Raw genomic sequence first — 25,948 nt, 5'->3', positions numbered from 1 at the left:
GCTGCTGCTTGAGGAAAGTGTGAATTGCCCTCCCTCCCCAATAGAACTACCCCACTCCAGTGCACTATTTAATATATGTCTACATAGAAGCCTCACAGATTTCATTGGGACTTACTCCTTGCAGACTCAGGGATTTAATAACTATGTGTGGAGCTGTTGTTTCTGTTAGGCTAGTAGGTGGAGTTGCTGTTAGTCACTGAAATATATTTGACAGTGTTGCATGTTCAACCTTTCTTGTAATAAAATCAACGTGATGAACAACAACTAAGACAACAGGAAAGTGGAGCAGAGAAACATAATATGTTTGGACAGCAGCATTTTAATCTTAATTTTATGATGAACCTTGCTATGGACCTCGGTTGGTCGCCTTGGTTGTCCAAGGGGCCTGGTAGGAATTTTTTCCACTTGGCAGATTGGCTCCAGCTACTTGGTTTTTCGCCTACCTCGTAGCAAGTCATCACAACTTTGTAAGGTTTGGCGGTTAGGCACTGGAAATGTGTTGTGTGTTGGAGGGGAGGTTGTGGCCATCACCTACCCCTCCCCTTGAAGGGTATTCCGTTAAAGGAATCCGGCGGTCGTGGTTCCTGTCCGATGCCCTGGTGGTGGCTAGGGCCATGGCACGACCCTCCGGTGACTCTAGGGGAAAGTTGATTCGCATCAACAAGTTCCCTGTACAGGTTGTTAACCCTTGTGTGACTCCCTGCAGGGCGGGCAGGAGTCAAGTATCGTCTGTTCAGATCCAGTGCCTAAGCCAATACCACTCACATTCTGTAACCAATAAAGTTGTGGCCTTTTTTAGCCCATTAACCTAAAATACTTGTGTCCATGTGTCTTATCTCATCACAAAGCAGGGAGCGGGGTCTCGACTCACAACAACATTTTAAGCCAGGGAGCTGACAGTCACCAGCTATTACGTCAGATTTGAGATGACTTTGTTGTAAAAGCTGTAAAGTTTCACCCATCAGCATCCCAAAGCCACAACTGACTGTAATCCATGCAAATTGACTGGGTCCCTGTCCAGGCTGATTGTGCAAGCAACAAAGCCTAAACAAATATGAAAGGAGCATAATGCACTTGACTCCCTGAAGCAAATGCATGATGGCAGCAGCAAGCTGGTGGCCCATACATTTTCCCTATCACCCCAAGGAGAGCTCCCATGAACTGACTCTGTGTGGTTATTTCCCCATAACAGATACAATAAAAGATACAATGAACTTCAATATCTCTCTTTTTAAAGTATATTTCTTTAACATAGACCTTAGGTGCTGAACATGGCCCATATACTTTAGTTGTACACCTCTTCTTAAATATACCTCCTTACTTTTTATGCCTTCCCATGTATTTGGTAGGAAAATGCATAATTTGTTCCCAAAGCTTTTCTAGAACTTATACCCAGCTTTGGAAAGAAGGAGGAGAAGGAATGACAAGATTTTTAGCAATAAAATTGGAAAGCATGTGAGCCAGCAACTGGAAGGTACATGACTGACAAAACCACACCAGTGTGTTAAAGGAATGTGTTTACCATTGGCAAAAAATAAATAAATTCAGTTGTTAGAGAAAGAAATATGAATGAAATGGACTTACAAACAGCAATCTGATAGTCTGCATTTTAACATAAATAGAATTAAAGATTAATTTTTCATTCTTCACATGCCCTAACTATAATTGTTGTCTGTTATCATGTTATCAGAAGCAGTTCCTGTTGGATTTCACGATGAATACTTTGTGCTCCTTCAACAGGATATCCTTCGTTTGTCCCCATCAACACTATGATGAGCAAAGCTTTCATTGCATTCTGTGTTTGGTGATGGGTGGGTCAACAGCTGCTCCTAGCAGAGGAAAGGTAACTATAGCAACAAAAGTTATCTGCATCCTCATGTATTTCCTTGTGCCCACCCCAGTCCATGCTCCTTCCCACCGAACCTCTGAAGCCACCAACCAGCTGGCAAGATAAGAGAGCTCAAAGTCTCTTGGGCCAAAACTCTCCACTTGAATAAAATGTTGTTCAGTCGAAATCGGAGACCATCAGAAGCTAGTTAGGAGCGGCAGATGCTAGCAATGAGGCCTTGGCTGCATCGCCTTTGCTCTAAATGTGTGGTCAAGCTGTTGCCTCTTCTGTGCTTGAGTCTGAACTGCAGCACTTTCTTAGCAGCAACCGTTTCCCCATCTGCAGGTCCCCGGGTCAAACTCAGCTACAGTTTTGGCCGAACTTTTTTGGGACTTGATAAATGCAATGCCTGCATTGGAACATCCATTTGCAAGAAGTTCTTTAAAGAAGAAATAAGGTCAGACTCTCCGTACCATGTTTGGGGTGGGGAGAAAGGGAAGTGGAAGTCTAGCTCTATTAATATTACTAACTGCTTGGGGTGGTGGACATTGGGAGGATGAGCTGAAGCATGTAATTTGTCACCAGTTCACATCTGCTGTATGTGTACTTGTCAGTAGTGAATATCACCTTTACAGCCATCATAGTAAATCCCCACATCGTCACCCGGTGTAATTTGTAGTTGAATCCTATGCCCACTTACTTGGAAGTAAATGTCAGTGAACTCAATGCATGCATTCTCTTGCACAGGCTTCCACTGTTAAGTTGTCAAATGACTAACCTGTCTCAGAATCATTTGCACCAATACCATTTTCAGGAGCAGCTGTTAAAAAGTTGCCCCTTTTCTTCTTCTTCTTCTTCTTCTTCTTCTTCTTCTTCTTCTTCTCCTCCTCCTCCTCCTCCTCCTCCTCCTCCTCCTCCTCCTCCTCCTCCTCCTCACCCCTCCCTTCACCACAAGGTCCCAGGGTGGGCTACAACAATTACATATAAATTTTTGAAAACAAATACTGTTTTAAATGCAGTTAAAACAGATTACAATCAAGAGAATAAGATCCTAAAATACACATCTCAGGTGCCAAATGTCAGGGTAAAGAGGTAAGCAAAGAATAAATTTTAACAGCTATATTTTAAAATATGAGTGCAACCACCACCTAGAATGTGCATAAATACATCTTGGCTGTGTAGAGTGAATCTGCTGCACTTCATTCACGCCAGGAAAGGTGTTAGAAATGGAATTTATGTGACCGGTTCTAGCAAGGTTAGATTCATTTTGATTCCTATTAGCTCCATATAGGCTCTAGAGGAGCTCACAGCTTTATTCTGGTCTTGTTTTTTTGTTTTTTAAAAACAATATAGGCCAAAATATTGGAATTCCAGTATACCATCACCAGAAATCCCAAATAGCAACAGAGCTGCTAAATAAAACCAGTATATTTGCCTAAAGGTAAAGGTAAAGGGACCCCTGACTGTTAGGTCCAGCCGCGGACAACTCTGGAGTTGCGGTGCTCATCTTGCTTTACTGGCAAAGGGAGAGAACATTTGTCCGCAGTCAGTTTTTCCAGGTCATGCGGTTAGCATGACTGAGCCGCTTCTGGCAAAACCAGAGCAGCGCACGGAAACGCCGTTTACCTTCCCGCCGGAGTGGTACCTATTTATCTACTTGCACTTTGACGTGCTTTCGAATTGCTAGGTTGGCAGGAGCGGGGACCAAGCAACAGGAGCTCACCCCATAGTGGGGATTCGAACCGCCAACCTTCCGATTGGCAAGCCCTAGGCTCTGTGGTTTAGACCATAGCGCCACCTGCGTCCTTGTATATTTACCTACCAGACGCAAATGCCTTTCCTGAATAAATAGTTTCTAACCTTCTAAAAGTCAGGAGGGCACCGGCTGCAGAGAAGGCTTGGGTTCTTTCAGCCAACTGCTGACCCTCTGATGGTGGTGGCATGCAAAACAAGGCCTCACCTCAGGGTCACCTTAAGGCACAAGGGGAATATACAGCAGGAGGAGGAGGAGTAAGCAGGGCTCAGGCTGCTTAGCACTTCAAAATGTCAAACCCAGCTCGTAATAAGAGCTCTACTTTAGGTGGGCTGTGCCGAAGGATTTATTTTTCTTTACATTATCAAAATTGACTGAAGCATGAGCGAGGCTCAAGCATTTTCATCTCGCCAGGATTTTGTTAAGCATGTCAGGACAATTGTCAAACATAAATATTCTTCTAGTGAGAGTAAAACATCTACACAAACCATTATCATAATCATTAGATCTATTTCAGATTCACAAAGCAGAGATAGCCAAGATAAAAGTTATTAAGGTAGATGACAGCAGGTAAAGATTTTTAAAAGGGATGAGTTCACTCTCTTCTAATATGATTTATATACGGAAAGGTGCTTTTAAAGAATTGGCAGCATGGTGGTGAAAAAATTGCTATATTAATAAATTATAGTTTTAATGCACCACTAGCTATATTATTACTATTACACCAAACAGAGTCAAATTACATTTTTAGATATCTGCTTCTATATAAAATATACTTCACTAAAGCAATAAAAAGCCTTGGTGGAGTTGCTATAAAAGACTCATTTCGCGTTTTACATTTATATTTAAACCACTAAAATGCCTATCATTATGACAGGTGGGTCGTGACTCTAGAGGAAAGACCTATAGATTGCAAGAACCCTGGCAATGTACAGAATATCTACAGCCTGCATATTTTTGCTAATATACATGGGAGAAAAAGTAAAGAGTTCATTAAGAACCACTCAGGAGTCAAGGCTAGGTCTTCGTCCACTCTTGGTCTAGTGTGAATTTGGAGACAAACTGGACTTATTTGTTGATTTAGTGACACATAACCCACCCTTCTAGTGCTTTTGCAGAGAAGCTCACAACAACTAAAATACAACATCCCCATAATAAAACACAATACAAAATAATATCTTTCTATGAATGAAAGCAGACCCAACAGACATAAATCACAAACAACGTTCATCATATAAAACATTATCTCCTGAAAGGTTTTCACCAGCTGGTGGACAGTTGCCAAGAAGGTGGGCAAACAAACCTTAAAGGGCAAAGTTTTCTATATTATGGTTTGGCTCTGCATAATATGTATAATGTCTGGAGAGTAAGAGCTCCACATTAAGGAAAATATACAGAAGAGCAGATTCAACAAACAAAAACAACAACAGAATTAGTGCCTTGGGCACAAGCTAACCTAAATCTGCCCATCACCACATCACCCACCCCACACCATCCTGTTTCTCTTTATGGCTGAGGAAGGTGGGCACCTTTCCTGGCATCATTGACTAGCAGTTAGGCACAGTTAGGGAGTATTTGGATGAAGAGGAGAAACTGGAGATCTGATATATTATTTGTCACTAAGAGGATACTTATAGGACCCTGTTAATTAAAGTTCAGACCAGTAGTTTTTAAAATACCGGTAGTCATCATTCACACTGAATTACCTCAGAAACAACTTAGCAGGGATTCATCAATGCTCTCCTGAGTAATGATAAATAAGCTTTCCTGAAAGGCAACTTGCCTGCTTGCACTGCCAGTCAACCTAATAAGTGTAGCCAGCACTCCACATAAAATGAGTGTGCCCATGGTATGCTGGACTCCAACTCCCTTCAACACAGCCAGCATGCTCAATGGTTAGGGATGCTGGGAGTTGTAGTCTGCAGCATGTGAAGGGTGCCACATTGATGGTCCCTGTTATGCAGTTTTTTGCAGCTCATGGTCTTACTTTGCTCATTCTGATTAGCACTTTGCTACAGCTTCTTCACTGGATGGAAGGGTTTAATAGCAAACAGCTACCGTGACAGGTGCAGGGGTGGGGAAGGGAGATGCTGAATCCCCCCCAAAAAAAGAGAAATCCACCCTGGGTGAACCATAGGTATGCTTTATTTATTTCACTTCAGGCTGCAGTAGATTCTGCTGATTCTGAGTATATCAAAACCATTCTGAATGAAATGTATCATTCATTCTAAGAAGTGGTAATTCATACCTGTTCTGTTATCATGCAACTTCAGGCTACTCCTCTTTTCTTATCTTTGTCTGGATTAACTCTCATTAGCAAAATGGAATTACTAGCTCCCCACCCTGTTGAGTAATGAGTTCTGGTCTATGTGGTAATATTGCTTTTAAAGCCTGAGATTAAATAACTTGATGTAAGAGTGAGCTGCTATTCTGGCAACACCCATGATAAGCATTTACAAAGCATGTCAGGTCATTGGTGAACTGGTTAAATGCAGATAGAGTCATGTTCCCAGAGCTTTTTACCTTTGCCCTGCAGGTTTCCGGATGAAGACATCCGTTTGGGTTAATTTATGTTCTTGTTGGTACTGAGTGTTAATGATAGGATGCAGCAGTTTTAATTGATTGCAATGAACAATGGCAATTATGAATCACTTGCATACAAACCACTTCACAACCTTCATAAAGTTTGTCCTCAAAGGAACTCTGTTAGGCTTGCCTTGGAAATTCCCATTTCATAGTTGAAGAACTTAGGCCAAGAAGGAGGCTGCATCAGGTTTTATGGCTGAACAGGGGGCTTCACCCCACCACCACTCTCTCAATACCAAATTACCCCCTTGGACCCGTCCCTGTTGGCATTTATCTGTCTGAGGAGACAATGGAAGGGTGTGCCTTTAGGGGTTAAGTCTAACTGTTGGAGTGCCTGCTGTTGCTGTAGACCACATTGACTCTTATTTAAGGGCCGCTTAAAAGTCCGCCCGGCCTCCCAATATATACCTATAGGCATTTTTACATATGCTTAAAGACGCTCTTGCTTCATTAGGTTTAGACATGAAAATGTGAATCCTGTATTAACCATAATGTTCATTGGCATTGCAAATGCCTCTCCTCTGTCTCCCTTGCATGAGCAACAATCAGATATTAAAATAAATAAAGTAAAGTAAAAATGCCCCTCAGATTTCCTGGGTCCTGAAATGAAACACAACTTTGAATTCTCAAAGCTGACATTAAGACTGCTGCCCAGCTTGCTTTTAGTCCCTCCTGCGCTTGTGCCTGAGGTGCACAAATGTAGCAGGCAAAGCTCTTCCCATCTTTGTAACTCCACACCAAGTTAGGCAAAGCATCACTTTTCAAAAATTCTCCATGTCAGGTTGCTGTCAAAGTGAAAGGAGCAGAGTCAGTAAAAGGGGGAAAAGTGCTGAATATCTAAGAATTACTCCTCATTTAACAGGTTGCATTCAGACAGCACTTTATTTTGCTTTCATGAAGTTACCTGTTAACTTCCACATTTTATGTGATCTTTCACATGATATAAAAAAGCGACTGCTGAAAAGCTAGTGGAAGTCTAGCACTCATTTCCGGATTATTTGGTTCCAGGGGGGAAAAAATCAAGTGGCAACCCCATTAATCAAAGAAAATTGTGGGAGTTTTGCATTCTAATTTCATGCAACCCCTTTAACGGGGAACCCTGGGATCACTGCCGCAGGGGGGGCCCGGGTCACCGCTTCACGCCCCACCCCCCATAGGGAGGGGGGTGCTGCACGCAACCATGCAAAAAATGCCCCTCATTTGATGTGGGGAGCAGTCATTATTTCTGTTTAAGGCTGTGGTAGATTCCTTGCAAGTCAGGCCATGTAAGGTGCTGAAGGTGGCATAAATGGTTCCTCCCCATTTTATTCTGTCATCTTGCATGTGGGGTACTCTAGGCTGAGCGATAGTGACTAGCCCAAGGGCACTCAGTCAGTTTCATAGCTAATTTGGGATGTGAATACAGGTCTTCATAGTTGAAGGCAAGTCCTCCATCTCCTACACCACAATGATTCCCTGTGTTCCACAAGTAGGCTCCATGGAACACAGTGGGACTTACTTCTGAGCAAATGTGCAGAGGATTACACTGTCTCTGTGATCATTCACAAATCTAACTTGCCAATTCAACATTCTCCCAAACTCAGGGGAGATAAAGGACTAGATTTCATTCAGTTTTGTAGAGGAGAAATGAAATCAGTTTTAAGATACTCATGCTCAAACCACACACTTCGAAGGGATTCTACTAAAATTGGTTTTAAAGCAAGGGATTCTGTGCCTAAAACTGTACACGTCTCTCAAGATCCAATTTCTCAAGATCCAAAGGAAGATATGCATGTGCATTCTAAAAATTAAATTTATGCAAGGGGGAGGGAGGCAAGTTTTAAAGCATGGAATCTACCGGTAGTTTTGTTTTGTTGATGGATCTGCATGAGCTTGCATTCTAACCCAGCTGTAACCCAAACAGTCTTGCCAGACTGTCTTCAGCTCTCAATGATTAACATTAAATTCATGATGGGGTTAGATAAGGATATTTTTTCTACATTCACATGGAAAATTGGAACAATTGGGAAATTTTCTTGAATGCCTGCCATTAGACTAAATAAAGAAGAAGTTCATGAGGAGTCAACATTATTTGAATGTTTTATCTATGCATCTGCTGCCCCGGGCTCCTTTGGGAGGCAGGGTGCGATAAAAATTGGATAAATTGTAGTAACAAAGAATAATTCTTATATAAAATAGCTTGTAGGAGAGAGAAGAGAGTGTTTGTGTACATGCACACAACTGATTGAGGGGCATAATGAAACAAGAGAATCCTGAATTGGCTCCATTTACTTCCTCAGGAAAAGCAGAAAAAAAGGAGAAGGCTCCCTCTCATAAACAATAGCAAATGAGAGAGGAAAGCCTCATAAACAACATGCGTATAAGGCCAAAAAGTATGCTGTCGTGAACTACATCTGAGTGAATGTCACAAATATTAGCTGAGCATTTGACTGTTTCCAGTTGTCTAGGTACTTTGCAGTCAGAAGAATGGAACAGTCTCCCTCAGGAGGTTGTGGACTCTCCTTCTTTGGAGGTATTTAAGCAGAGATTGGGTGGACAACTGTCATGGATGCTTTAGCTGAGATTCCTGCATTGCAGGGGCTTAGACTAGATGACCCTTGTGTCCCTCTTCCAACTCTACAATTCTATGAGTTATGATTCTATGAAGACATAGGCGATTCTCCCTTTTCAATTGCACAAAGGAACTTAGTGTCTGTTTCTTGTGCCCAATCATTATCATCATTGCCAGATTTGTATTAGGAAGTGTTACGGACTGAACGCCTTTATCTTGACCACTGGCCCCAGTCAACAAGGCCAATGGTTAGTCTTCCATCTACGCTCAGAAACAGCCCTCCTAGTATTGTTTTTGAGGCAGAAATAGTAAAGGTAAAGGGACCCTTGACCGTTAAGTCCAGTCGTGGATGACTCTGGGGTTGCGGCGCTCATCTCGTTTTACTGGTCGAGGGAGCCGGCGTATGTCTGCAGACAGCTTCCAGGTCATGTGGCCAGCATGACTAAGCCGCTTCTGGCGAACCAGAGCAGTGCACGGAAACACCGTTTACCTTCCTGCCGGAGCGGTACCTATTTATCTACTTTCACTTCGTGCTTTCAAACTTCTAGGTTGGCAGGAGCAGGGACCGAACAACGGGAGCTCACCCATCATGGGGATTCGAACCACCGACTTTCTGATCGGCAAGCCCTAGGTTCTGTGGTTTAACTCACAGCGCCATGTAGCAAGCTTTAACACCTCTGGAAGACCCATCAATTTAAGCAGGTTCCTCCCTGGCTTATAAGATTCAGCACACTGCTCTGTTTTGTTGTTGATACATAACTGAATGTTTTATTGATGATGTCTCTGTTTTTACCGATGCATTTTGGTTATATGCAGTATATAGATTTTTTAAAAAAAATAATCTTATTGTGCTTTATGTAAGCTAGGAATTTTTCATATCAAGGGGTATGTAAATATATTATTATTACAACAACAGACATTTAGATGTTATAGTTGTTTCTTCGGTTTGTTTTATAAACACCCCTTCTGTGGCTGCTTTCCAATTTAACTTCACTCCTGGATATTATTGTGTGGAATTGGAGTGGAGGGGGAATAAGTGATAGCTTTATCCAGTTTCAAAGAATAGAGCCTGCTTGATAAAGGCTTGGTGCCCTAATAAAGAGTGGATACTACTTAGCCACCTTATAGATTTGTTTTGGAATCCTACCTGGAAATGTGCGAATTTGGCAGGCACTGCGGTCTGCTGGTGCTTAGCTGGGCTAAGGTAGATTAACAACATTGCATGTCTTGATTTGATGGCAGGTTTGACAGCTGGCTTTCTTCCAGTTTAAAACTCCCTCCCAACTACCTCTCCTACTACTCTGGGAACTACTCAGATGACACCATAAGTTGGCGGCCAGTGGATCTCTCCAGATTAGCCACAAAATACCAGCACGACCAAGCAGACAAGAGGATTTGCACTTTTCTTACCCACACGAAAAGCTGCAGCATCGAGCGAGTCTTGTGGAAAACAGAGAGATTCCAGAAATGGCTAAAAACAAAACGCCTCACCCCTAACCTGGTCCAGGTTGGTATACAGGGCCCTGAGATATGGGATTTACACAACAGAGTGTTTAACGGGAGTAAAGTGTTTTATTTTTATGGGATCTGGTTCTCTTGTATACACCCCACCCCAACACACACACACCACACATCACAAAGAAATCACTTGTAATTTGCTGGATCTGGCTCAGTTTCTACTAGTTTTCTTCACTACTTGGATACAGAAGGAAGCCATATACACACCACAGTCACACCTGAAACTAAAGTTAACTTATGGATGGGGTGCATGCCACCACTTAGTAAAAGCCATCCATAATATTGTGCAAAGAGGTGAAGAAAATCTTGCCACACCCCTGTACCTGATCAGAAACCAAATCAAGGAAAGATTCTCTTCATGCATGCACACTGTCCGAATACGCAAACTGCAAACACGTCAGAAAATAATTATTCACCTTAGCCTCTTGAATCTGTATGGTACGGAAAATCAAGCAAGAGTTTGGCAGTCCTTTAGAGACGAACAAATTTATTATGACATAAGTTCCCATGGACTGCAATATGCCATGGATTTGCTTTTGTTTTTGTTACTTCCTCTTAACGTTCCCACCGACTGCCATCTTTGAAGGCTAGCCATTGTTCAGTGCTTACCTCCTAAACTGCATAAGCTAATGTGGGGTGACAGGGTTATGAATTTGGGCCAGGCATGTTGGAACAAGCTGGTGACTGTTCTCTTCCAATCTGGGAGAAAACGCCTATTGCATAAGAAGCTTCAGCAAAAGTAGCAACCTGATCTTTACGCTTTTAGACCCATCCCTGCTAGGTGTTGGTGCCAGTGACTTTCCTTAAAGGGCAACCAAAGCATCACCTGCTGCTCAGCTGATGCCAATGTCTGTGGGGGCATCGTGTCAAGGTAGGGCAGTGTCGGGTCGTCCTCCCCCCCCCCAGATTCTGGCAGACACAGCCACCCTACAGAAGAAACTTGCTATCCTCCTAGAGTATCAGACACTCTCTGGTGGCCTCGTGCCCAGAGAGAGGCAGGCACCAGCCCAGCACTGAAGTGTCTTTCATCTCTCTCACCCAACTATAGTGATGCATGTCATGCGAGAGGAAGTCTGTTGGCCTTTTTACTGAATTCCTTCTGAGTCACGTAGGTTGAGTGAAGAGATAAATCTCATCTTCTGGCCGTAGTTCCTGCTGTTTGGGGACAGTTGCTGGGCAGTTGCTGTCTCCAAGGAACAGGAGCAAAAGGCCAAGAATTGGGGGGAGGCAAACAACAAAACAGCAGCAAAGCATACCAGCAGCATTGAAGAGCAAAAGAAGGAAGGAAGGAAAATGGAAGCAACAGCACTGGGCAATCGGGCATTGGATACCCAGAACTCTTTGTTGGGGGAAATGTACTGTGAATACATTAAATATATAGGGTATATGCAGCAGTGGCCATCTTACCCTCAAACACAGGATGCTGGTTTTTGTTGTTGTTGTTGTGCAATTGTGGAGAAAGAAAGATGCTGACCACCACCAAAGAGCCTTCTCACATTGGGTTAGCAGATAAATGGTGCTGGTGTTAACAGCTAATTTTCAAAAGAAGGAATAGTCTATTTAAGTAACTGAGATGTTTTGCCAAAAGGGAGTTATAGGATGGGCTCTTTAGAAACTTTTTGTCTCTTACTTGACTCTGTCAAACAAATGCTGGCCTGTTTTGTTCTTTCCTTCTTCATCCCCCAGAGCTGCTACAGGTAGGCATGTTCTTGGATAGGAATAACATTCCAGTCCTTAGGATAGAGCAAGCTCCACAGCACCCACCTGCATGCCCAGTGGCAGATTCAAAGAAACAGAGGCTGGTTTTCTATCATATGACTGAGATGCTCAGAGGTGCAAACAAACAAAGGTGTTAAAGAAAGGCACTGGCATGGCTTACTACCTTACCACTCACAAAATAGATATGAGACTTTGAAAAGTTACAACCTCCCTCACCCATCAAACATTTTCATGATCTAAAAGCAATATCCTTTGCCAGATCAGAAAAAATAGCTCACTTTCTAATATCTGAGCGATTTTTCAAGGGAAATTCCAAATGATATTTTCATAATATAATAATATTTACATACTACTTATCATTGACAAAGCAAACTGAAAAGGATTTACAAAGATTAAAACCAAAATTAAATGCAGAATCTTCTAAGGCCCTTCTTTGTGGGCCTTCTCTTCGAGAGGACCAGAGGGTGGCAACACGAGAATGGGCCTTCTCTGCAGTGGCTCCTCATCTGTGGAATGCTCTCCCTCAGGAAGTTTGCCTGGCACCTTCATTATACACCTTTAGGCGCAAGGCAAAAATGTCCTTTTTTAACCAGGCCTTTGGTTGATCTGATTGACATCCTGTGCCCTTTTAAAATGTGGCTTTTTGGGGAGGGGGGTTATTATGTTGTTGTTTTTATTTTAATTATATATTTTGGTTTTATATTTTGGTTTTGTTCTGTGAACTGCCCTGAGACCTCTGAGTATAGGGTGGTATATAAATAGTAGTAGTAGTAGTAGTAGTAGTAGTAGGGAAAGCTTGAGCAAACAGGTGCATTTCCAAGAAAATTTGGAATCACAAACAGTTGTTACCTTCCAGATGTAAGGAGGGAGGGCATTCTAGATGTAGGCTTCAGTATGGAGAAACTTCTCAGGGAGGTATGCCAGACACCCAGCAAATACATGTCACATCCACTTAGAGGGTTTTAAAATTATTTTTACTTTTTGAGCCAGCTTAGTCATTTATTGACCCTTTCTCCCTCTGTGTCTGACCCACATAAAGACGCTTAAGTATAAGCAAGCCCATTTGTGCTATTATTATCAGAAAAGTAGACAACTGATATATTGTACAAGCCAAATAACTTTTTAAATGAAAGATAAGCGGCTCTAACAGAGATATCAATATAACCAAATTTCCCACAAGGGAGGCCTCATCACCTGCAACAAATTAAAATAACACAAGATGAATGAAGAAGAAAACAAAAGCATGGACACTGAGGCTTTGACACTTTACACATTTACCTGGAAGTAGTCCTCTGCAACTCAATAGAGCTAACGTCTGAGCAGGCAAACATAGGATTGCACTGCCAACTCTATCTTTCCAGCTTGTAAATCAAGGAGAGCATCACTGTGAAGAAAAGGACCCTGCCTGCTTGAGCAGAGAAGTGCTTTAATCTAGAATCTCACATTTCCCTTTCCCCTCAAAATCCCCTGTGCTACTCCAAGATTTAAAACGGTTCGGATTTCCAGCCCCCACAGGTCCTCTCCCTTACTCCACAAGATGGCAGCATGAAACATGTCACCAGAGCTTTGTTGGCAAAACAGAACTGCAGCTGTGCAAGAAGTATGGGGAATCCCCTCTAGGAAGCAACCAATATTTCCTATTATGAGCATGTAGGTTCACAACAGTAGAGTTCCATTGCTTTAACGCGAGGGCCACAGCCAACTTTTTATTCAGAAAATGTAGGAATGTTTAAGTAGAAAAACTGACATGGCATATATTCACCGCCTCCTTCTACGCTAGGGCAAGCTTCACATTGCTCTGAGTAGCTTCTGACAGAAGTTTACCACAGTGAGGTGCCTCCCCTCTCTCTGCTCCCTTCTCTCCCCTTGTTCAGTTTGGATGAAACCCAATCTCTGCTGGCTGCCTTGTGCCACACAAATATCTCCCAGAGTGCAAAATCTTTTATGCATACTGTACTTTCCATTTGAGCACTCCCTAGAGCGTTGGAGTTGAGCCAATTTCTCTCACAGGCTAAAGTTTCCTCTCTGTGTTGAAGGCGCCTGCCGAACTTCTAAGTAGGCTCGACATTTGCTGGGAAGTCAAACTCATGGTGCCAGACGGAAAAATCAGTCAGAACTGGGGACAGCCACACAATAGATAAAGTTTGGGGTTTTTATTTTGGTATAACTTTTTAGTGGGCACAATAGCTTTTTCTCCACTTGCCCCAGTTATTTACCGGTATATGCACTAGATTTCAACTAAATAATGCTACATACCCAGTTGGAAGAAGACCAGTTTTTTTTTACCAACACTCATTTTTCTTTCCTGGCTTTGGCTACCATTTTACTTGACTACCGTGAGTACTGAAACACTGGATATATTAGCAGACCTTTGCGAAATATTGGCAAAATATACTGCTGTGTAGTCACTGTTCTGGGAAAAGGAATTGCGCATTTTGAAGCTCAAATAAAATTATTCCAATGTTTATTTATATTTATAAACCATTCTGTTCCAGAGGCTCAGTGCAGGTAATCTCAGAGGGATTATTTGTTTGTTTGTTTGTTTGTTTGATTGATTCAATTCCATTTATGGATCATTTCCCATGAAATATGCTGAAGCAATTTCACAGTAAACAAAAAACAAGAAACCTATCAACAATAAAAAAACAAAAACAATTACTGTGTGTGTGTGTATGTAAAAAACTTTTTAAAAAATCCATATATTAAAACAAAACAAAAAAATAATTTGTAAAAGCAATTTCAAATCCAATAAGGATACAGGTGGGAATAAGTATTCAAATATTCAATACAGGCTGTGAGAAATACTGTTTACTTCAGGCTTGATGAAGTCCTGTGGGAACTTCACAAAGTCTCTCAAGACTTGGGCTGGGTGCCAACCATGGAGTATTTGGCTGGGCAGTGACTTCTACTGCCTGTCTCTTCATTGCCACAAGTCTTGGCTAGGTAGTCACTAGACATAGGCTGCATCTAGACACATCAAATAACCGTTTCAGTTAAACACATTTTAAACTTTGTATGACAAATCGCGTTGGCAATAAGCGGAACTCCACACCACCACCTGGTGTCACAGTGTTATAATGCATATACAGTCAAACCTTGGTTGTCGAAGAACGTAATCTATTCCGGAAGCCTGTTCAGCTTCCGAAATGTTCAACAACCGAGGCAAGGCTTCCGATTGGTTGCAGGAGCTTCCTGCACTCCAGCGGAAGCGGAAGGATGTTTGGCTTCAGGAAAACGTTCGAAAACCAGAACACTTACTTCCGGGTTTTCGGCATTCAGGAGCTGAAACGTTCCAAAACAGGGGCATTTGGGAACTGAGGTTTGACTGTACGACACTTTTTCTTTACCAATCTAGTTGAGTCCTTACCCCCCCCCCCCAGTACATTAAAACCCGGAGGGGGGGTGTTAATACCACCCAGTCTAAAAGGTCATAGATAGTTAAGAGTCAAAGGCCTGCTTAAAAAGGAAGGTTTTTGCCCAGCACCTGAAGATATATAATGATGGCTCCAGGTGCACCTCCCTAGAGAGAGTATTCCAGAATGCACCAGGAAACTGCATCAGAGAATCCAAACACAGTGTTACTCCATTTAGGAATACTGTGTTTCTTTCCCTTTTCTTTCATTCTAAATAAAAAGGATAACTACTGCCATGCAAACAACAATTCCTGCATTGCAGGGGGCTGGACTAGACAACCCCTTGGATCTCTCCCAACTCTACAGAATCTGTGATTCTGATTCAAAGGTCTGGAGTACTCTTAGGATTGCACTGTGAATGGCTGTTCCCATGGGTTGGTTTTTGTTTTTTTTAACCCGCAGCAGAAAATAGGCATTGATACCCTTGCCTAACCCAGTAATCCTCTTTCATTGACAGGCTAAGCAACTGCAAATAGCACATTTCAAAGAAAAGCATCTCTAAAGTACACTTACTCCCACTGCTGCATCAAGGTAGTTGTACTCCCTTGACGGCTGTGTCTTCCCGTATGTAGTTTTGGATACAGAGGAGACTTGACAGAAGTTATTGGGCTCAAGTAATTTTCTTTTATAGTGCAAAGAATTATGACAAGCCTTAACATACTTGAATCAAAATGACAGACCATGAAATAATGTTTTTCACTTTACGCTGCCTGCCCTGTCTGACCCAGCTATCAATTGAGTGGCCTGCCACAATGATTATTTCGTCTGTCACAATGAAAATCTTTATTGCAAACTACAAATGCTCCTTTGCTGAAAAGCCTTCCCAGCCCCAGAGACAACCTCGATTTAACTTTGTGCTTATATGCAGCTCTGAATGGAACACAGCAGCCTATACAGGAGTAAGTTCCAGGTTATGTTACTTGCATTTCAGTTCCAAATAAACGTGTGTGTTTAATGCCTGGAATTATAAAAAAATGTGTGTTTTTTCTTTTGACTCTTTGTTTGGAGGGATGCTTTTCTTTTTTAGCATTTTGAGTTATATCCAATGGACTCAAGTTAGTCCTGTCCATTAATTGTAGGGAGCCTACTTGGAGTATGACTAACATTGAATTCAATCCTACTATCTTAAGTCTTTTTTCCTAATATTAATTGGGGGGGGAGAAGTTGTGTTCCAGATGGACAATGGCTACCATTTAAATTTTCTTTTAAAATAGCCTCCCCGCCCCACAATGTTATGATAGAAGTGTTTTTAGAATTAGATCTGCTGTGAGAGTGAATCGCCATTTGATCTGAACTGGAAAGTGTAGCTACCTTTCTTCACACACCCCTCCACTATAAAGCAGGTGTGTGTACCAAGTCAAAACAAATCAATAAATTCAATCAATTAAGTTTATTGTTCTGCTACAGTGAATCAATATATATCAACTATTCAGTCAACTGGCCAATCGTTTTGGTTACACAAACTTTGACATTTGATTTAAGCTGCTAATTACTGAAAAGAAAACCCGATCATCTAATGCTCAGTTGCAGAAGAAAAAAGGGGAAATCAATAATACATTCATACACAGCAAAATTCTCTCTAAAAAATGAGAAGGAGGCCTAGGCCAATAAATGTTACAAAAAGCAACATCAACTTCAGTGTTAACAAATAGGAAAACCTCCCCCTTTAACCTCTAGATCCCTTTGAGCCATTCCAAATAGCTACACCAAAGGGCAGCTGCCCTTTGGCACTCAGCTCTGGTGCCTCGCCTTAGTTTCCAGCTAAATAGTTAGGAGCGGGCCTAGGTGGGCAGTGCCACAGCAATAACAGTCCTATTTGCCACGGCTAGTGCATTCCAGAGACTAGGGGATCAGGAAGCCAGGGGTGCCCTAGCAGCAAAGCAAACAGTTAATTGGCTCAGGCTACAAGTTGTAAAGGCAACTGCAAAACCATTAAAATATATTTAAGTGTTGCTATCAAATTTTAGGAATGACAGATCTAAACAAACAAACAAAAAACATTACAAATCTATACACCCTGAATCACCATCAGTGACAGTATAAAAAGGTTCTCTGAAACAAACATTTGCACCAGCCATCTAAACAACGAAAGGGTGTGACTCTGGTGAGTCTTTGTCAAAAGAGAGTTTCAAACGGCAGGTAGCACCAACAAAAGCCTTACGGGATTCTCATGTTCTAAGAATATGTCAGATGCCACTTTCCTGACATTTCCTGATCCCAGTTCATTCAGGGTTCTAAAACTAAGAACCACTGCCTTGAATTCTGTCTGGAAACTAACTGGCAATTAGTGCTGTTCTTTTAGTGCTGGTTTAATTTGAGCTTTGCAGTAGGTCTCAGGCAATATCTTGGCTGACACATTTTGAACTAGGGTTGCCCGGTCAGGAGCACCCCAGATCCAAGTGATACAGGAGGCATTTTGACACCTGTGCGTATGAATGTCAATACATATGAAACCGATGGCAGTGCTTCTTTGTAGCTATTAGGCTATTTTTGCTTTCCGTTTCCCAAGTGAGGGACGCTGTGGCAGTAGGACAGCACCTTCTCATTTCGCCTCAGGAGGCAAAACAGGGTGTGCTGCCTCTGCATGTACCCAATCTGTCCCAATTCCCAGGGCTAAATAATATCCTCTAGTTATTTCAGAATAAATCTACTATTGTTGGGAGTTTTCACTGTGCAGTGGGATGTGATTTTCATATGGATCCATTATAAATATCATAAGCAATTTATTCATATTTCTATTATATAAACATGCCTGTGCATATGGGTTCTTTTGTACATCACTTTTCAGCTATGATTTTAATTACAAAATAATTAAACAGGGCCATTGAATTTCATGTGTACCTGCTTCTTCAGATGCTCTGTTTAATTATATACAGCAGTGGTAATTTGTAGGGTCAGGTCCTAACCATACAAAGGGACATACAAAACACAGGCCCATTCAATCAAAGCCCCTGTGCTATATGCAGAGAAAAGACTGACCCTTTCCCCTTCTCTTCTTTTTAGGGTCTGAGTACACCGATGCTTCGCTGCCCTTCACAACGGCTGCTGGACCGAATAGTGCGGCGATATGCTGAAGTGGCAGATGCTGGTAGTGTCTACATGGACCATTTCACCGACCGGGATAAATTGCGCCTCCTCTACACACTCTCAGTTAATGCACATCCCATCATGTTACAGGTACAACTCCATCTGTCTTCCTGTGGTGTAAATTACCACCCCATGACCCAAGTTCAAGTCATTTTGACCAGCTGGAGCTACAGTAAACTTGGTTCAAAAATAGGGATCAGTAGGTTTCATAGCCACTCTGCTGCACAGAGAACTGCAAGAGCCTAAATTTACAAGCCAAGTGGACTGGACACTTGCCTTGACAGAGATCAAGAACAACCTCGTAAAATTGGAATCAATGCACACTATACTGTGACTCCCTCTCTGAGAAGCTGTGCTCAAATGAAAAATGGCAGTGGGAGTATTATTTTGTTTAGCAAAATTGTGTGGTACTTAACCACACAGGTTCTGCTGAACTGAAGAGAGTCATGAAGGCCAATTCAAACAACCATACAGACCCACACCCTCTCAGTGCATACACACAACATATTGAATATAGGCACAGCAAGCCAGACCCTTTGAATTAGCCATTATTAAACTCCCTGAAGTATGCAACATGAACCGAGTGACAAAAATGCACACTAGCCAATTCACAGGCTAATTCACACAGCTGGTTTCCAACGTGCACACTCTAGCCATTCAGAAAGAGAAATTAAAAAGTCAGCACAGACTAAAAAGAGAAGTCCCAAAGTGGTGTTGTCCATCAAACTTGAGCCTACATCATACAAAACCAGAGGGCTGTATTTTAAGCTGAGAGGGTGTTTTTTAAGCAATCAGAAATCCTGCTAAGATGCTGACTGAGGCCTTAGTGATATACTGGTATTACATTCAACATCTTGATAGCCAACATTAGGTGCATAACTTGACAATTTTATATTTGGAAGAATCTAAGAGGGCAACATGTTCCATTTTATTAAATCTTTGCTTTTGGAAATCATGGGCATATTTGACCAACTTCTAGTGAACGAAACCAATGGTTCATATCCCACAAAACTATGGACCCCAGACTGATATGGTATGAAGGTCTTTGGGATGTCAAGTGGAAGACTTTTGCAGATACGAGTCTCCTTGTGTAGGGGTGTCATGTCAAGGACTGAACCTGGGGGCCTTGCACATGCAAAAGATGGACACTACTGCCAAGCTAAAGCACATAGCCGCAACCACTCTAGAGGTGGTGGTTCTTTTCCACCTAGCTGTGTATCTCTATTGTTTTTACAAAAGAAGCAGATCATGATTATTCACATCTTTCTTCCTTAATGTCTACAAATGTAGAAACAAGCATTAACCTATAATAAAATTCCATTAAATACAATGGGGCATATTATTGACTCGTATGATTCCTTAGGGTGTATATCTAAAGCCTTGGAGTAGCCGTTAAACAGTTTAAAGCTGACCCTTGCGTTAACTTCAGCCCAGATTGTTGAAGGTGTGCTTAAATTGGTCTTAACTTTTTATTTCAGCAGGTCGGCAAGTTCATATGGGAGAAGGGAGTCCTGTTAATATAGTTCCTTCTTCTTTTCCCCTTTATGAATATTGCAAAACTTAACAATACATGTTTTATCTTTATGTTTTACTTTGAATTGTTCCTTCACTAAGTTGGTGTCTGAGAATACCTTTGTCAACACATAACCATGTTATCAGAAGGGACAACCCTGTTGCACAGTCTTCGGTGGGTAGTGGCTGTCCATCAAAAAGGGTGAGGTGATCAATCAGCATTCATTGTTACTTAACAGGGTAATAGGAACAACTATTTATTTCTTATAAAATCTTCCTTTTACTGGCCATTACCAGTGAACACTGATTTATGGCTGATCGCCTTAGCCATTTTGATATCTGGGAGGAGACTGTGACATTGGTTTGCCTGTTCTGAGTAAAGAGAGGACACCTAGAAAGGGGAGGTTTTTATTCTGGCTACCTCAAGAGAAGAAATTTTACCATTTTGGAAGTGGCTGGCAGTTTTTGCATGAATGCTGCTGTTGCAGTGGGACGGATACTGCTATTGGAGCTGTGCACTAGGTTGGCTGAGGGCCCAGCCAAATCAGGCATATATGGAGGGTCTCAGATGAGTTGGGCACACACAGCCATTGGTCAGGTTGGATTGGCCCAGAGTGACTGGTGGCTGTAAGGAGGGAGGGCATAAGGCAGAAAGGAGAGCTGGGCAGCATGTAAAATAGGCCAGTGGATGCACCTTCCCAAAAGAAAGTAGGCCCAAGCAGTAGCTCTCCTTCCTCCTTGATGACTTACAGGATCAACAGCTGTAGAGCTGAGACATAGATCCTGCATAGGACTGGATCCTCCTCCTTAACAGCTGTTAAACTGTACTACCCAATCCAGGCATAGGCAAACTCGGCCTTCCATATGTTTTGGGACTACAGCTCCCATCATCCCTAGCTAACAAGACCAGGGGTGATGGGAGTTGTAGTCCCAAAACATCTGGAAGGCCGAGTTTGCCTATGCCTGATCCAATCTTATGCTGTGCTGAGGCCCTAACAGTTTAAAAGGGACTTAAGGGTTAAACAAAATGGTGATGGGGAGACTTAGTTTCGGGGACAAATCAGGGATGGGTGGCCCCCAGGATAGCATACAGTGGTGCCCCGCAAGATGAATGCCTCGCAAGACGGAAAACTCGCTAGACGAAAGGGTTTTCCGTTTTTTGAGCTGCTTCGCAAGACGAATTTCCCTATGGGCTTGCTTCGCAAGACGAAAACGTCTTGCAAGTTTGTTTCCTTTTTCTTAACACCGTTAATACAGTTGCGACTTGACTTCGAGGAGCAACTCATAGAACGCAGTGTACATAGTAGCCTTTTTTGAGGTTTTTAAAGACTTTGGTGATTTTTGAAGCTTTTCCAAAACTTCTTTTGCAGCCATTTGGTAAGTTAAGCTTTTAAAACTTTTTGGGGGGTTTTGGATTTTGGGTTGGGGTGTTTGGAATTCAAGGACTTGGTGTTGGGGAGGGGTTTGCAAGAATCTGGAAGCTTTTGTGTTTTTTTCTGCATTTTTATGATTTTTTGTGACCATTGGGGCACTCTGCTGTTTTTTTAAAAAAATTCTGGATTTGAATTTCTGTGTGCTGGGTGGCTGGGGGAACAGTTGGGGAGGGGCTTGCAAGAATCTGGAAGCTTGTGTTTTTTTTCCTGCATTTTTATGATTTTCTGTGACCATTGGACCACTCTGCTGTTTTTAAAAAAAAATTCTGGGTTTGAATTTTGAAATGCTCTTTACAGTATGTGTGACTTTAAAGAGCACTTAATAAACTCTTGTTGTACCAAGTTTGGCTTTGTTTGGACTTTTTTTGACCATAGGAACGCATTGATTGATTTTCAATGCATTCCTATGGGATTTCATGCTTCGCAAGACGAAAAATTCGCTAGACGAAAAAATTCGCGGAACAAATTAATTTCGTCTTGCGAGGCACCACTGTATTGCCCTGATATGGGGGCCTCAGAGCAGGGACACAGGGTGGATTGTTTGTGGACAGCCCTAATTGCTGTGAATGCTCTTGCAGTGTGTTTGCTTTGACACTTCATAATATACCTGCTCGGAAGTTATGAATTCGAGTAAACAAAATATGACAAAACATTGCAATCCTTCAGTGCTCACTTCTTCAAAAGGTGTGGTTGAACTTCTGGTGAGGAGGGCAAAACAATGCACAAGTTAAGCCAAGATTGAAGGGGCTTTTTAAAAGGTGGGGTGTATTCTTACTTTCACATCATCGCATAAATAGTCCCACATTTGCACTAACACATTTTGTGTCCTCTCTGTTGGACAGATTTTCCCTGGAGCAGAAGGGTGGCCATTTCCAAAATACTTGGGGTCCTGTGGCCGGCTGATAGTCACTACCAGCAGCAGACCTTTGAAGGAATTCTATGGCTCGTCTTCTGATGTGGCAGCAGACCTAGCTCTTCAGCTCCTTGCTATCATCAATTCCATGAGGAACAATGACCTGAACTATTTATTCTACTTTACCCATGTCGATGCTGGCACATTTGGCGTTTTCAACAATGGACATCTGTTTATTCGGGATGCCAGCACACTGGGAGTCATTGACAAGCAGGAAGGTACTCAGCTTCATCTTTGAATAAGCATCTGCCACAAGAGGATATGATGAGGCAGGAGCGGGGGGGGGGGGGAATAGCTCTTTAGCTTCAAGCTTTTTGATGGTAGATCAGTTAATTAAAAGGAACGAAAGGTGACAATACCAATAAGATTCTGTGCAACTGGAAATTAGCACATTCAGCATAACTCAAACACACATACATGAACATTCATATTATAGCAGAAAATTGTCAGATTACCAAAATGAGCACATGCACACTCTAAATGTACCCACCTGAAGCAAAGCCAGAGAGCTCCAAAGCAAAGCAAGACAACTAGACGTATAAGTTTGGGAAAAAGGAAGAGAAATAGCTAGCTTTCAGCTAGAAGAAAAAAACTGAGGAAAGTGCCAGGATGGATGGTAAAACAAAAAACAAAAAACCTATAGTCAAAGCAGCTGGGGAAAACATTCTACAGGGTCCAATCCTGGGCACCTGACAAGCACAGGTAATCAGAGAGAACAAATATGGGCATAAATATGGGCAGTAAGCAATCAAAGCACATGAGTTTACCAAGGGTAATATGGAAACTAAAGGAGAGATACTCCAGGTTCCAGCATTTTAAAAATGGGCAACCTGCCCCACCCATCAAGAGATCCTGGGACCAGCTACTCACTTTAATCTATTAAAAGTATGCCCAACTTCTCTGGAGAAGTATGGAGAGAAAAAGAGGTTTGTGATTAATGCCTGCTCTGTTGTTTGCCGGGCAGCTTGATGGTTTCCCTAAGGACAGATCCCCCATCCACAAGTTCTTAGAAACAGCTGAGGCAGCCTCGAGCAGCTTTCACAAAAGGTAGACCATTTGACTGATGATGCTCGCATTTCCTGTACATTTTATAGCTTTTACCTGAAACCCAGTCCTACGAAGTTTAGATCTAATTTCAAAATGTAAGATCAAAGCCCAAATTGAGAAACGTTATGTACAGTACAGTCCTTCAGAGGACCGTCTCATTTCAGAGTTCAAGGAGAGTCACATGACTGAATGCTCAATATGTCCCTGTACATGGAAAGATAGCATGTTAGGGAGAGGGCTGGGACACAACTATTCTCTCAGACATAATATGTAATATGGGCAGGGTAAATAATTAATTATTCATCATCATCATGGAAGATCCTTGTTCTTAGACAGGCATAGGCAAACTTGGCCCTCCAGATGTTTGGGGACTACAACTCCCATTATCCCTGACCACTGGTCCTGTTAGCTAAGGATGATGGGAGTTGTAGTCCCAAAACATCTGGAGGGCCAAGTTTGCCTATGCCTGTTCTTAGAAGATGGGAAGAGATGGAGGCCTCATACCTTGCCAAAGACCTGGCAGGATAAAACTTCTGTTCTTCTACTAGCTCATACCTTTTCCCTGTGGAACAGTCAAGACAAGTTGATCCATTTGTAATTCAATTGACCATCTAATCTAAACACTGCTGAGGTGTATAAAGATAATATTTGCTCACATAAAATTGTGGCACCTGAAAGATTAACAAATTATTACTGCATAAACCTTCATGAAGTACAGCCCACTTCATCAGATGCTTATGCCATAATAAATGTTAGTCTTTAAGATGCCCTGAAATTCTTTTGTTGTTTTTGCTGCAATGCAGACTAACATGGTCCTCCTTCTGGAATTTGTTCATATATGTTTATAATCAAAGCTTCTCATTACTTTCTGTTAGGCAAGCAGCTGATGGACGGACAACAGGAACATAAGGACATATTCAGCTGCCTGGTTACAGACTGCCAGTCTGAGCTTCCCTCCTGTAATTCCATCAAGGATACACGAAGCCTCATCATGGTTTGTGAGGAACTTTTGCCTAAACTCTTAAAGGAAAAATTTCTGCCTCCTGTCCAGGAGAAGATTGACAGAGCTCTGAGCAGATGTGCAGACAGCTTTCTAACTGACCAAGAAGTCATCAGGGCAGCTCAAGTGCTGGAAGAGATTTTGAAACCTCTGCAGACTTGTGATCCTCGTTTTGCCTACCGCTATCCTGATTGCAAATACAGAGATAAACCCTAAAAGGAAAGCTTGCTGCCATCTACCTACTACTTCTACCTTGGAAGTCAAAAGAATAGAATCATCCAGGAAACACTGATTTTGCCACCATTAGACATTCACTTTGCAAACATTCCATGATAAAACTCAGTGGTCCTGTTGGGGTTGCTCTTCAAAGGTTCACAGCACCTCTATGAGCTCCTTGTTATTGACCACCACATTCTAACTTCTCACATTTACCTTGCTTTTACAAATGCCTTCAGCAAGATCAATGCAAATCTTACAAGCTTGTTGTTTAAGAGCATGCTAAAGATGAACCAAGCCGTTGTTACAATGGTGACTTTCTTTCTAGGAAGCTGCTCTCTATGGCTGCACAGACTTTGCTGACTACTTGTAGGTGATAGAATCAATTGTCCCTTTCAGGACAACATAGACATCCCTGTCCTGTTCCCTCTCCATGGTAGCTCCATCTTTCCAACTGCAAGCTTTCTACTCCTCATTCCCTTTCCTTCTGGGCTGAGTCAGGGAAGGCAGGGAGAGTATAAGTTGCCAGGGGCACACATGGCCCCACTAGCAAACTGCCTGTGCTTTACCTTCATCCATCATACGTGCTTGAAATCTTGCCTTTCTTTATTCTATCTTCATACCCAGAGCCTTTTTTTTTGTTTTGTTCCTATGACAAATGAGCCAGGATTCTGTGGAGAGACACAGAACATTGACTGAAGGTGTTGCCCACTCACAGCAGGAGTGGGAAGGAACTTTTGCTGACACCTCTGCTCTTCTAGAAAGATAGATGAAGACCACAACCACTGTAATGGATTACTATTGATTTAATGTGAGATGGGATCATAACAAGAGGTACTTGCCCAGATGGGGAAGATGGAGATAGGGTGAAGGGCTTGAAAAATGAGAGTCACTTGGCAATGGAAGATGGTGAATGGATAAAGAAAGGCATTATTCAAGATGATGGTTTGATGTGTGGAGTGGTCCAAGTATATGGAGCAATACAGAAGAAGTTATAGGGTATGAGGAAGAAATAAAGGGAGTTGGAAAACAAATGCATTATCTGTCCTTTTATAATATGGGCTGGGAGCTGAGCTTGCTACCCCTCTTTAAAAGGGTCATCACTGTCTGATGCTGAAAAGCATCTGGCAGGAAGTGGTGGACTGTGGCATGGTGAGGACAGGCTACTGAGGGCCCTTTCCAAGCCCCTGGAGTCCTCAGCCAGCATCGATCTGGCCAACTGCTGAAAGCAAGTCTGACATCAGGGATGGGGAACCTGTGATTCTCTGGAAATTTTTGGAGTTTGCCTTGAAAGATATTTTGAAAATTCAACTAGTGCAGAATATTGTAGTCAGAATGCTGAGGGGTGCCAGTAAATTTGGTTCCATTACAA

The 25,948-nt window shown here is 42.2% G+C and overlaps 1 protein-coding gene across 1 annotated transcript; it reads left to right on the top strand.

The window, feature by feature from the left end:
• Positions 1 to 1,921: 1,921 nt before the first annotated feature.
• DIPK2B (divergent protein kinase domain 2B) lies at positions 1,922 to 25,610 on the top strand. Its single transcript, XM_083612570.1, has 5 exons — positions 1,922 to 2,285; positions 9,961 to 10,225; positions 18,372 to 18,545; positions 22,243 to 22,531; positions 24,236 to 25,610. The coding sequence occupies exons 1-5, from the start codon at positions 2,050 to 2,052 to the stop codon at positions 24,574 to 24,576; spliced, it is 1,305 nt and encodes a 434-aa protein (XP_083468696.1). The 5' UTR covers positions 1,922 to 2,049; the 3' UTR covers positions 24,577 to 25,610.
• The last annotated feature ends 338 nt before the right edge of the window (positions 25,611 to 25,948 follow it).

Source organism: Podarcis filfolensis (genome assembly GCF_964270895.1).
Source record: "Podarcis filfolensis genome assembly, chromosome: 4".
Classification (NCBI taxonomy): domain Eukaryota; kingdom Metazoa; phylum Chordata; class Lepidosauria; order Squamata; family Lacertidae; genus Podarcis; species Podarcis filfolensis.
Note: the sequence above shows the minus strand (reverse complement) of the source record. Positions and strands in the feature narration are given on the sequence as shown.

What these genes read in the sequence shown, in the direction of transcription:
- DIPK2B (XM_083612570.1), top strand. Translation starts at nt 2,050, where the DNA reads ATGCTAGCAATGAGGCCTTGGCTGCATCGCCTTTGCTCTAAATGTGTG. An exon ending in CACATCCCATCATGTTACAG is followed by an intron (nt 18,546 to 22,242) that starts GTACAACTCCAT and finishes TCTGTTGGACAG; the next exon opens with ATTTTCCCTGGAGCAGAAGG. An exon ending in AGTCATTGACAAGCAGGAAG is followed by an intron (nt 22,532 to 24,235) that starts GTACTCAGCTTC and finishes ACTTTCTGTTAG; the next exon opens with GCAAGCAGCTGATGGACGGA.